Source organism: Salvia splendens, chromosome 16 (genome assembly GCF_004379255.2).
Source record: "Salvia splendens isolate huo1 chromosome 16, SspV2, whole genome shotgun sequence".
NCBI lineage: Eukaryota > Viridiplantae > Streptophyta > Magnoliopsida > Lamiales > Lamiaceae > Salvia > Salvia splendens.
In genome coordinates, this window is record NC_056047.1 from 2588282 (window position 1) to 2602387 (window position 14106).

Sequence of the window (14106 nt, forward strand, 5' to 3'; positions counted from 1 at the left end):
ATATATTGAGATGAGTTTTGTTGGTATTTGTGTTTGTTTTTGTGTCTGTGTTTGTGATGTTTGAGAGGAATGCATTTAGCCCTATTTATACTGATTGTTTTGAAAATGTAAATTCAATTTTAGACTGCTTTGACCTCTCGAAAGTTCGTGGAAGTGAAACTTATCTGATCAACCTAATTCAAACTTTTTCAAGCAGACACGCTTATTATCTATTTGAAATTAATAATTCGCCATAAATTAAATATCATATAGTAGCAATGCAACACCAATCATTTTCTTAGCTAGCTTCTTCAGATACATTGAATGGCCTAATATAATATCAATAACTCACTCCACTTGCTTATTTTATTTCCCTCATGATCAAACTTATCTTCTAGAAATATACAATATATATATAGAGAGAGTACAGTATAAAGTGTAACATTGTTATTATAACAATCATTTAAGCTACATCACTACTTATAAAACATTGATTAATTATCCTATACATATATTTAAACTAATTCTAACCATTTGTTTACAGGTTTGATTTATGAGATCAGTAGTGTCATGATCAAGCTTTACTAAATTAACGAGTTTAAATTAATTTTAAAAAATTACTCCCTCTGTCCCAGTTTAGGAGTGCAATTTAGTTAGGGCACATGTTTTAAGAAATTGTTGGAGTGTGTGATAATTAAAGTGAGGTAATGGTTGTTGGAGTGTGTAATAATTGAAGTGGGGTAGTGGAAAGTGAGACCCTTTTGACTTTTTGTATGTTTAGGATTTTGTTTTGTTTTATTTTTATGAAAGTAAAGACATTTAAGTGTAAATTTCATCAACAATGAGGTTACATTTTATGTCCAAACATGGTAAATTCTAAATGAGACTCTTAAATTGGGATGGACGAAAATGGCAAAATAGGACTCTTAAACCGGGACGGAGGGAGTACTTAAGCAACAATATTTAAAAAAAATAGTAATGCTAAAATGCTGTTTTACAAAATAAAATTCGAATACTGCCATTAAATACGCATTTTCTATTACATATAATGCCAAATTAAATTTATTTCTATCATTACTAGAAGGATTAGGTTGTGATTCACCTATTCCGTCGTGGAATGCAGCTCACCATATTGAACTTCAACTTAGTAATTGTTCATTTCTTTGTTCAACTAAGACTAGCTAGTACTTTCGATGGAGTAGTAAATAGTATATATAAAAAATTAATTCTTGTTTTTTAAAATGGTCGTGTTTTTCTAATGATCGAACACATAATCATTTACATGAGTCGAGCTACTCCTGAGGCGAATATGAACTTAATAAAAGCCCGTCAGAAATTAATTAACGAAGCATATTAATATTAATTTCAGATTTAAAGCGGTCTTTGAAAAAAAAAGAAAACATAAAACATGGTCAAGTATAATCCAAATAAGTAACATATTTTTTATTTTTTGCCACTTTTTGGACCACTCGACGTCTTTTATAATAATAATAATAATAATATATGGTAGTACTTAATAAAAAAACACCACGTATAATTAGTAAGTTAGGATAATTTTAAATATTATTTCAAAATCGCCAACAAGAATTATAGTTTTAATTTTATTATTTTTCTCAATACATTAGTATATTACTCAATCATACCATCAATTTGAAAAACTTATATAACAAATAAAAAATATGTTACAATAGAAAATCGCATTATAAAAGCATGCAAAAAATTGAGAATAATGTTAAAATTCATGAGTTTTATGACTGATATTTAAAATAGTGACACATATCAAATTTGACTAAAATCTGTGATTTGTCTATATTGCCCTTTCCTTAAATTACATTTACTGTACTAAATGAAAATAAGTCTAAAATTGTGGAGTAATACATAATTCAAATTCGCACACTTAAATTGAAAAGTCAAAGTCAATGTCAATCGTCTTACTTCGACGCGGCACGCGGGAATCCTTCCTGTCAGCGTTGGAGAAGTAGTGTTGTCCTGCGGCAAGAGCTCGGCGGACAGGCGGGACTCGACAACCAAAGCAGTTGCTGTGCGCGGAATGTTTTCCGTCGGGCAGCGGTGTAGCTTCGGTTCGAGATGGTGGGAGGGTCAGCTCTCAATGAAAGCACCAGTTGTTAAGGATCGTCCTCCTTAACGTAAAAATTCCATACACACGAGAAACACACGCCGGAGTTGTCGAGTGCCCAAGAACCTTGGGTCGGCGATTCTTCCGGCGAAGGGGGTTGCTGAGCGCGAGAGAGATTCTCGTCGGCAGCGATAGAGAAATAGAATTTTGTGATTCAAGCCAAGTTGGGCGAAATACTGATTTCATTAATGGGTTGAATGAATAAAATGATAACAATCTATCCTATTTATAATACTATTATACTAGCTAAGGGAACAAGAAACAAATATAAGAAAAGATATGCAAATCCCTAATATATCTAAACTAATTAATACTAATAGAAATACTCGTATCAGCAATCCATCAAGTAATCATAAACCTAAGATATCGTTATTTGGAATCAAACTCATTCGTGAAGTGCATATTAATTAGTAAGTAAGACATTTCTATTCCAATTAATATGTAAAAGCTTATCTTCGCTTCAATAACATGTAGGGGAGCTTATCTTCACTTCAATAAAACACATGAACGCCATGTTTGGTTGGCGGGAAAGTAAAGTTGACAAGGAAAATGATTCCTGGAAAAATGAATCCCAGGAATATGATTCCCAATAATTTTACTTTCCTGTGTTTGGAAAATATCAAAATTTTAAATTTTATTTGATTTAAACACCAAACTAAAAATATACTAATTATTATTTTATTTATAAAGAATAATAATAATAAAAATTTTAATAAATTATTAATTCCAAATGATAATAACTATATTATTATATTTATTATTACGATGAGTAGTTTAAATATGGATCATCCATCACAATATATAATAATACAATTATAAAATTATAGTTACATGGAGTATTATAATCATATTTATTAATTCCAAATGATAATAATTATATTATTATATTTATTATTATGATGAGTAGTTTAAATATGGATCATCCATCACAATATATAATAATACAATTATAATTATAGTTACATGGAGTATTATAATCATAATTGATTATAATAATTAATATTATTATTATTATTATAATATTTATAAATATTATAATTAAATAAATTTTTTAATTTAAATTTTACTACGATTTTATTGATTAATTATTAATTTATAAAATAATATTTAGTATTTATTATTATATAATATAAATTATATAATAATATTTTGATTATTTAATTATTTAATAAATTATTAATTAGTATTTTTAAAACATTGTAAATAATAATAATAATAATATATTGCATTAAATATGTAAGAATCCTAAAACTGGGATAAAGAATATCTAAGAAAAGTTAGGATTTAAAATCCTGCAAAGTTGTACTAACTTTCCTTGTTCTCGGGATTCTGATTACTTTCCCAGTTTGATTAAATAACGAAACAAACAAATGAATTTAAAATTAAGGAATCAGATTACTTTTCCAGACAAAATCCTGGCAACCAAAAATGGCAGAAGGGTATCCAATAATTCCAATTGTAGACTAGGGTTGCCAATGTAGAATAGGCTTATCTTTACTTCAATAATAATGCATGGTCTCTCATTATTGTTTTTGTATTAAATTTCATCTATGCATTTGGAGGGATACATACATTGTCCACATTTAATATGGAGATACGAACAATTGACATCCTGATTTAGTTAAATTAAATTATCCATGCGTTGACTTGCTGATAATTGGTCAAAGAGCTTTTTTATACTAGCAAATATATGGTAAATCTACTCGATCAACAAACGTGATTTCATAAAGTAGTCTATCCTCTATTCCTCTTAAATATTTTAGGCCATTTGAGCCAATATCTATCAATTAATGAGGTGATCAGTTATCCGCTAACGACAACCTTGGCCATACCATTTTTTTAAAATAGTACTCCATCAATTTGATTCTGATCTAAACCTTTGACTCACTGCTTAAAACTAAAATTTGCATCACTTTAATTTTCCCTCGCTAATACTGATTGCTTCTTTAACATATGGAGTACTAAAATATAAGTATTATAAATAAAAAGTACATTAACTATATCACTAATTATTTTTTGTAATGAACATCAAATAACCAAATACTACCCTAATAAAATTCAAATTAGACTAGAGCAGATATAGAGTGAACTGATATATTTTCATATTTTAGCCACAGGAATGCTTTGTTCGTTCCTGAAGAAATTCTGCTTTGTCTTCACCCGAACAAGCCGATCGAAATTCCTACCAAAATATTTCTTCCCCCAAACACTCGCTTGTTTATAGCTTGTCTCTCCTACAACATTGTTGACTCCGATATCAAGATCTCTGTAGTTGATGTACGCCGCCCTCGGATTCTTTGAAACATAAGGAGCCATGTAAGTAAGGCAATCGGTAACACAACCCTTTAGGATTAAGAAGCATTAGATTTACACTTATATAGTTTTATTAATTATTTCTTATTTTATTTAAATAAATTCCTTTATAAATAAATGGACACACTTATTTTATTACAATTTTAAAAATTAGAAAAAAAATTAAAATTACATAAGTTTTATGGAGTAGTATTTATTTTACTTAATATAGTTTTGCTGAATATGATTAAAAGTTTAAAATTAATTCAGTGGCTATTTTTCTTTAATTACTTTAACGGCTATAATTTTGATTGAAATTCTTAAAAGGCTAGAATTTAGCCCTGGCGTACTGCAATCACTTGTGCAACACGCGCCACTTTGAATGGTTGAGGAGGGCGCTTGAATTGCACCGCAAGTGGCACACACTTACGTAGTCAAAGCTTAGTTGCATTGATAGATACTTATCAAAACAATAAGCAAAGCTTAATTGTGGAAATAATAGAGCATCTCCAATGGCGGACGTCCGGTCGGATATCCGCGACGGGCGACCGGGACGTCCGCCATTGTAACGAAGCAACTCGGATACGGACGTCCCGTAAGGACGTCGGATGTCTTCGGACGTCCGGGCGACGGGCGGGCGGACGTCCGCCATTGTGGCGTGGGTCGGACGTCCGGTATTAATTTTTTTAAAAAAAACTCTATATATACGGCTCGTTGAACTTCATTTCATTCGCACCACTTGTATTAATATAAAACTCTATATTAATTTCATTTCATTTCGTTCGTATTTGTGTTGAAATTTTATTTTCGTAAACGCAAATTGCTTTATTTGTGAATTTGTGATTTTTTTATTGCGGGAAGTCCTAGTGGGAAGGGCGATGGGAAGGGCGGATTGTGCAGGGGAAGTCCTAGTGACGTGGCAGTGGGATGAGAAGTCCTAGTGACTTGGCAGGAGATGTTTTTGGGAAGTCCTAGTAGATGTCCGAGTGGGACATCCGTGCATTGGAGATGCTTTGAAGAAATTGAGACTAATTCTTTATATCTATATATTCTCCTTCCATTAATATTTTACTATAAAATTAATATATAAAAGTAAGATTCATATTTTATCAAGTATAACTAACTATTTACTTCTTTTATAATATTTTTTTAAAACTCAAACTGAATCAAAGTGACACACATATTCGCAGACGAACGGAGTACTTGAAATCAAGATGACGAGCGCGGCCGCATGCATGCACCGATGCAGGCCATGCCGGAGTATTTTCTAGTTGGCATCCTCTATTTTTATTCTATTTCTTATCTTATAATTAATTTTACACCATTGATTAAGTTATCTATGCATTAATCACAATCGTCTTATTATATTAGCACAACCCTTGATTAAAATTGGATCACATCGGTTCAACTAAATTGGTGAAATTATGTATAGACTAAGTAACCGATAATTTCCGGAAATTAACCATGTTTCAAACTTCATGATTTCATTGAAAACTCTAGCATGAAATTTCCTCTTGTTAAATAGAACTTGAACGCTAGCTTCTTTCCACAAACAAATCATTTCTCAACTATGATCACTCCGATAAGCATTTTAAGTCTTACTTTGATTCTTCTCACCACCATTTCATGTTCACAACCATCATCTTATGCACATAGTAATTTTCTTGAATGTCTATCCAAGGAATTCAACAACTACTCTTCCATTTCCAACAACATCTACACCCCAATCAACTCTTCCTATTCCCACATCCTCCAATATACAATCCAGAATCCGAGGTTCGCCTCGGATCCTACTTCATCACCAGTAGTAATAATTACTCCCCAACACGAATCACAGATCCCGCCTCTAATCTGCTGCGCTAGAGACACCGGCTTGCAGATCAGAACTCGAAGCGGAGGCCATGACTTCGAGGGACTATCTTACAGAGCACTACAGCAAGTCCCGTTCGTTCTCATTGATTTGATCAATCTCAGGGAAATAACAATTGATGTTGTCAAGAAAACATCCTGGGTTGGAGTAGGTGCAACCATTGGCTTGCTATATTACACGATCGCGGAGACAAGTCCGGTTCTAGGGTTTCCTGGCGGCATATGCCCAACCAATGGCCTTGGAGGGTTCATAAGCGGAGGAGGCTATGGCAGAATGATGAGAAAACATGGCCTGGCTGCAGACAACGTCATCGATGCAAGAATAATCGACGCTAGCGGCAGAATTCTCAACAGAAAATCAATGGGCGAGGATCTATTCTGGGCCATCAGAGGCGGCGGCGGCGCCAGCTTCGGTGTGATCACTGCCTGGAAGGTACAACTGGTCGATGTTCCAAAAACAATCACTGTTTTCAGAACTAGCAGGACACTGGAACAGAACGCGACTCAACTCGTCCACCGCTGGCAATACATAGCTCCAAATTTGCACAAAGATTTGATCATCGGAGTCATACTAACCAGAACGAATTCCAGCGGGAAAACGACGATTAATGCATCTTTTGACTCGTTGTTTCTTGGCGGGATAGAAAGGTTGCTCTCAATCATGAAAAAGAGTTTCCCTGAGTTAGGGTTAATGAGAGAAGACTGCGCGGAAGTAAGCTGGATACAAGCAATGGTGTTTGAAGCTGGTTTCCCCATTGAAACTCCTCCACAAGTCTTACTAAATAGAACTGTGCCCAACACAAGAAGGCCCTTTGAAGGAAAATCAAACTTTGTGCAGGAAGCCGTTCCGGAATACGGGCTTGAAGGGCTATGGAGACTGTTTTACGAAGAAGAAGCCGAAGAAGCGTTGATACTGATGAGTCCTTTCGGTGGAAGAATGGCGGAGATCTCCAACTCCGCCACTCCTTTTCCTCACAGAGCTGGTAACTTGTACATAATGTTGCAATCGACGTTCTGGGAGGAAAGCGAAAATCAAGAATCGGAGAAGTATGTAGAGTGGAGTAGGAGGGTTGACAAATACTTGACTCCTTTTGTTTCGAGGAATCCGAGGGCAGCGTATGTCAACTACAGAGATCTCGACCTCGGAGTGAATAACATTCATGGAGAGACTAGCTATGAACAAGCCAGTGTTTGGGGGAAGAGATATTTCAAGAACAATTTCGATCGTCTTGTTTGGGTTAAGACTATGGCTGATCCGAAAAATTTCTTCAAGAACGAACAGAGCATTCCGCCGATCTAGACACTAAAACATAGTCCGTAAAAATTTAAATTGTACTACTAATTAGTATAATTGCGTTAACTACTATCATAATTTCAGTATGTATGGTAAACTAGATCATAAAGAATAAACACATCTAGCTATTAATTATCAGCATTATTTGTGGATGTTCAAGTTAAATAAACTTCCAAGAAATACCCAATGTGGAGTCGTTATAGAACAGGGGAACGGTGAAATTTGATCCCTACACGGCTACACCTCCCCTACTTATGAAGGTTTTCACCACACTTGTGATGGAAGATACAAATGATATATCAAGCACTGCCAAAAACATACTAAGCTATCTCACTAATTAAAATAAAGATTATTTTTAAGTTTTTTGATTCTCTGTCTCCGTTGTGGATGTGACTTGCGAAGATCAATAGCTCCATTGTTCCAAAAAATGTTGAACAATTAATTTCAAGAACGAATGCATGATGAAATTATTGAAATGCTTGATTTGATCACAAACGTGGGTGAGAGTGAAAGGAATAAAGTGGGTGAGTCAGAGTCAAAGAATAACAGGCCGTCGTAAATTTGCCAGTACACCACGCTGAACAAATTCTCCCCTCTGTGAGGGTAAGGAATGGCGGAGCTTGAAATCTCCGCCATTCTCCCGCCGTAGGGGGTGAAGGCGAACTGTGCCATCGCCGCCTCTGCTTCGTAGAAAAGCCTCCATATGCCTCTAAGGCCGTGTTTGGGGATCGGTTTCTGCACGTAATCGGATTTTCCTTTGAAGAATATCTGCTGCGGCATAGTTCTGTTGAGCAGAATTTCGATTGGCGTCGCGATTGGGAATCCGGCGAAGTAAACGGTGGATCGGATTCAGCTCACCTCGGTGCAGTCTTCTCTTTTCAGGCCTAATTCTGGAAAGCTTTTTTGCATCAATGGAATCAATTTTTCGATGTTTCCGAAGTAGATTGAGCTAAACGAAGCTTGAATCGTCATTTTCCTTTTGTTTTGGGTGGAATTGACTCTTCTTACAAGCTGTTAAGGATGAAGTTCCTTAACTCGTAGATTTTGCGTCGAACGTCGCGGGAGCTTTTGCCCGTCGATCAATCCGGTGTCAAAATTATGATTTTGTGCGTTTTGCACGTTTGAAAGGAAAGAGAGTAAGAGAAAATAAAATAGAAGGATAATTGATATTTCTTGAATGAATGGGAAGAATACAATGCCTCCTATTTATAAGACTATCCTGACTTAGAGAACAAGAAAATAAAGATCCTAATAATATATGGGAAATATATGCTAAATCAATATTAAACTAAATAAGAGAGATTTGGGGATATTCGTAGAGATATTCTCGTATCAACTCCCCCTCTGTTAAAATCCACCTTGTCCTCAAGGTGGAAACCACGACAAAACAAAGAGTGTCGCGACTAGAAGCTTTGGCGAGGTATCCCCACCCGGATCAAATGTATGCAAATCCTCAAGAATTGCACAAAGTTGACGAAGTGCAAGGACACCCACAGAAGTCCCGAGCTTAAGAACATAATTCTGTGGATGATAACACATCTGAATTGTTGTTGTTTCCCGACCATCAAATGCTTCAATCTTTTTACAATCACGAGCAAAGTGTCGCAAAATACTCCCTCCTGGATCAAACGTACACGACCGTTGCTTTGCACTTACTCGACTAGGAGAAAGCGAAGCAATAATTCCTAGGGAAGTCTCGCCCACCTTTCGGTATTCAACAAACCCAATATCAATCCAAATATGATGATGCACCGCTAAAGCATTGATAGCACCTTCATCAACTTCGTGAATACCTACGATCACACGCATTCTCGGTCGTCGTGGACAATACATCACCATTGCCTTACCGCCATAACTACAGAACATCTCACAGAAATCCAATCCCACCGGAATGCACTCCAGTGCTTCACGTTGAGCTTGGAAACAAAACTCCTGTATAGTCATACCCTGTGATGAAGCTTTTAGAAATCCATTCGTTTCCTCATGGTCTAACAAAACCCCTTCCACTCCAACTTGATCACATTTAGGTAGTCGATCAATTGTAGTATTTGGACAAGATTCTACTGCTTCATCATTATTAACGGCAATTAATTCCATTGAGTCATACCCGAAATTGGAGTCGCACGATAGAGATATCGAGGCTGGTGGAGGCGGGCTAGCAACGACAACAGGCAGCGAGCTTCTAGATGGATCGTGATGGAGATCGGCTGGGGCGGCGGTCGTCATCTGTGGTAGGGGACACGATACCGGCTCCGTGTCCATGACGCTGGGTGTAAGGTCTGGTGGAGGTCGTATCGCGGCGTGTGGATCACCCAGGCAACGTTCACGTGAATCCATCTGAGACCCTAATTCCCTGACAATAGCAGTCAAATGCTCGAGCTGTGAAGCCAAGTCAGCCACTGTTAGGCTCGGTTCAGACTCCGCCGTCACTGGATCACGTGGCATGTCGAGAGGCTCCATATGGCCGACATCATTAGTCGTTGGGAGACATTGCCAATCCGGTTGATCGGGAGGTTGCGGATATAACAACGGCGGTTGATCATAGGTCGAAGAACTCTGCTGCGTGCGCACCCATGGCGGGTCCCAGCAAGAGGGCGGTGGTGGCGAGTACGAATTTGGCTCGTAGGACGATGGTTGCCGATACGCAGTTTCCTGGCGCAGCCATGGCGGGTCCCAGGAAGTGGGTTGTTAAGGATGAAGTTCCTTAACTCGTAGATTTTGCGTCGAACGTCGCGGGAGCTTTTGCCCGTCGATCAATCCGGCGTCAAAATTATGATTTTGTGCGTTTTGCACGTTTGAAAGGAAAGAGAGTAAGAGAAAATAAAATAGAAGGATAATTGATATTTCTTGAATGAATAATATGAATAACAATGTCCACTATTTATAATAGTGGATACTAACTTAATGAGCAAGATAAAAGATATGAAAAAGATATGTAAATCCATAATTAACTAACTAAATAATAATAATAATAATAATAATAATAATAATAATAATAATAATAATAATAATAATAATAATAATAATAATAATAATAATCGTATCAACTCCCCCACGGTTGAAATCCACCTTGTCCTCAAGGTGGGAACCATGAAGCAACGATGAGCGTCGAGGAATCCTCCTGGATCAAACATACACCGAATAGTTGGGCGTCTCCCTGCATCATCTCCATCAAAAATCACAAAGGGATGACCCTTATGGACATGATAATTCAGTTCTAAAATCTTGTGAATGCGTCCATGAATGCTCAAGCATAGAGTGTCATTTTGCGGAGGAATCAACCGGGCATCGGCGTCAAGCGATGTTGATCGATGATTCATACTTACGACAACCTTGACGTGAGATGAATCACTCAATAATTTCAGCGATGCATTGTCCACAATGGAACTACCCAAGCCAATCTGGACTTGGGGAATCTTGAATCGAGAAGCATTCAATTGTCGCGCGCACTGAATCTCGATGCAACCGTGAACCGGTTTCTCTTTACGTGCGGAATCCGGACTGGACTTCTCTATCTTCTCAACCTTTTCAAGTCCACCAAAACCAACAGAAGAAACAGGAATCATCTTGGCAGAATCAGCAAAGCCTCCCTCAACTCGATCACAATCAGGAATCAACGTCGACGGTGGCGGCGACTGATCGAGGGCGGTATTGGGAAGCAGCGCAAAGGGTGGTGGTGATGTACTCGACTGCTGCGGCGGAGCCAATGAGTCGTAGGGGACTAAACCCGACGGCCCCGGCGAAGCCTTGCTATTTCCTGATGGAGGAAGGTGCTGAACGAGGTCCCCAAACCCAAAAATTTGAGAGTCGTAGGGCTGTGCAGGTTCAGGCAGCTCGGGAGGAAGCATGTTGTCGATGCGTCGGTCGGCTGCAACAAGGTGAGACTCCATCCTGTAGCAAGCTTCCAACAATTGTTGAAGTTGTGCGATAGTCGGATGTGCCGTGGTGGTGGCTGGACAAGGTGGCTGCGGCGCGGGTTGATTCCATCCTGAGTTATGGTTGGGGGACAGCGGATGATCGTATGCCGAGACCTCGTGGAAGGGGCGTTGTCCCGTTGTCTCCCAGTAGGCAGGTGGATCCCAACTAGTGGGTTGTCTGAGCGCGGTGTGGTGTGGCTGCTGAGGCGGTTGATAAGGCTGAGAGTATCCCTGCTGCGTGCACAACCTTGGCGGGTCCCAATAAGAGGGCGGTGGTGGCGAGTACCAATCTGTCTCGTAGGACGATGGTTGCTGACACGTAGTTTCCTGGCGCAGCCATGGCGGGTCCCAGGAAGTGGGTTGACGGGCTTGGTAGGGATGGTGTTGTGGGTGGAGTCTCCCATCCTGTGGATATGGATATGATGGTTGTTGATCTAACGCTCTGATCGGTTGGAGCAGGGGTTGAGGTACGGGCTGCCATGGGTGGTAATCCGACTGCCGGAGTTGATATCCGGTGTAGCCGTACGACATGTAGACAACGATTTGGAGGAAGAGCTCACGATGAAAGCACCAATTGTTAAGGATGAAGTTCCTTAACTCGTAGATTTTGCGTCGAACGTCGCGGGAGCTTTTGCCCGTCGATCAATCCGGCGTCAAAATTATGATTTTGTGCGTTTTGCACGTTTGAAAGGAAAGAGAGTAAGAGAAAATAAAATAGAAGGATAATTGATATTTCTTGAATGAATGGGAAGAATACAATGCCTCCTATTTATAAGACTATCCTGACTTAGAGAACAAGAAAATAAAGATCCTAATAATATATGGGAAATATATGCTAAATCAATATTAAACTAAATAAGAGAGATTTGGGGATATTCGTAGAGATATTCTCGTATCACAAGCACTCTCACGAGCAAATCTTTGTCGAATTTATGCGCGAAGTATTGCCAGCGGTGGACCAGTTCAGTCGCGTTCTGTTCCAACGTCTTGTCAATTGTGAAAACAGTGACAGTTTCTGGAACGTCCACCAGTTGTAACTTCCAGGCAACGACCACACCGAAGCTGGCACCTCCGCCGCCTCTGATGGCCCAGAACAGATCCTCACCCATTGATTTCATGTCTAGGATTCTGCCGTTGACGTCGACTATTCTTGCATCAATGATGTTGTCCCCTGCCATTCCGTACTTTCTAAGCAATGTGCCGTAGCCTCCTCCGCTGAAGTGGCCGCCGACCCCGACCGTTGGGCAAAGACCGGCCGGGAATCCCAGGACCGGGCTTTTCTCTGCTACCCTGTAGTAGATGGATCCGGAATGGGACTTGCGCCGTGTAAGATAGCCCCTCGATGTCATGGCCCCCGCTTCGCGTTCTGATCTCTAGACCGCTCTTTCTAGCACAATGGATGAGAGGCGGGATTTGAGATTCGTGTTCTGGTGTTATGATAACTTGCGGTTTAGGCGTGGATTCTGTCAGGAATCTAAGGTTTTGGCCAAGGAATCTTAGGATGGGAGTGTAGGATGAGTTGTTTGGAGTGTAAACGATGTTTGAAATTGAAGAGTAGTTGATGAATTGTTGGGAGAGACATTGAAGAAAATCTTGGTGTTCGTATGCATTTGAGCTTGAGAATATGAGAAGAAGGATGAATGACAGAGTAGGAATAATTGTAACAATCTTCATGATTTAGATATGATGACTTTGTGTAATTGGAGAAGATCTTAGTTGTATTCTATTTGTAGGATATTTTTGAAAAAGTTGTCTAATAAAGCTTGAAATTAGAAAGAAGACATCAAGTTTGAATAAGGAGGCCATGTTTGAAAGTTACCTGTGTGTCGTCAGTGGCATATGCCTGAGCAACAAGTCAAACGTAATAAATAATTTGGGTTTAATTGGAGGGTAAATTATCTAGATTATCTGAATTTTCCAAATATTCTTATTTTGATTGACATTATATATTTTGTATGCTTGAGTTGACAAAAGGTTATGGGCTTATGGCCATATGACAATTTTAAAATATATGGAAGGAGTATACATATTTTAGTACTCTGAATTAGTCTTCCTTAGGGAGACTACAGTTATGATTAATACATTTAAAAATAGGTAAATAGGAGTATATGTGAAATGCTCCATAGTGTTTATGACTTGCTGATGCCCTTATGCAGGTTCGTAAAGCGTGATTTTATGTGTAATAATATTTCAATACACCCATCAAATACATATACATATACATATACATATACAAATACAATTATACTAGTATTAACTATTAAGTTTTTAGTAAGGAAGCTCAAATTATTGTGGCGGCGTAATCGATGTCAACGGCTTTTTGGAGTGTAACATTTGACAATTTTAGAGAACCTAATGAATGTATTAATGATGTTTGACAAAATTGAATATTCACGTTTGTAAAATTATTTAGATCAATACCATTCGGAGAGATAAATGTAAGTAACTACATAATTGACTTTTTTAGATATTTTATATTGAAAATCAATTTATATATACAGTTAATTTAAAATAAATTATGTACTACTAATCATTCTGCAATAATTTAAGATAACATTAAAATTTTAAATTAAAGATTGACAAATTTAAAAAAAATTCAATATTGGTATAATATAATT

The 14106-nt window shown here is 37.9% G+C and overlaps 1 protein-coding gene and 1 pseudogene across 1 annotated transcript; one reads left to right on the forward strand and one right to left on the reverse strand.

Moving 5' to 3' along the window:
- Positions 1 to 5978: 5978 nt before the first annotated feature.
- Positions 5979 to 7577, forward strand: LOC121771132 (berberine bridge enzyme-like 18). The gene has a single exon (XM_042167925.1). It carries the CDS (start codon positions 5979 to 5981, stop codon positions 7575 to 7577), a length of 1599 nt encoding a protein of 532 aa, XP_042023859.1.
- Positions 7578 to 8015: 438 nt separating this feature from the next.
- On the reverse strand, positions 8016 to 13164 carry LOC121771925 (annotated as a pseudogene).
- Between the last annotated feature and the right edge of the window lie 942 nt (positions 13165 to 14106).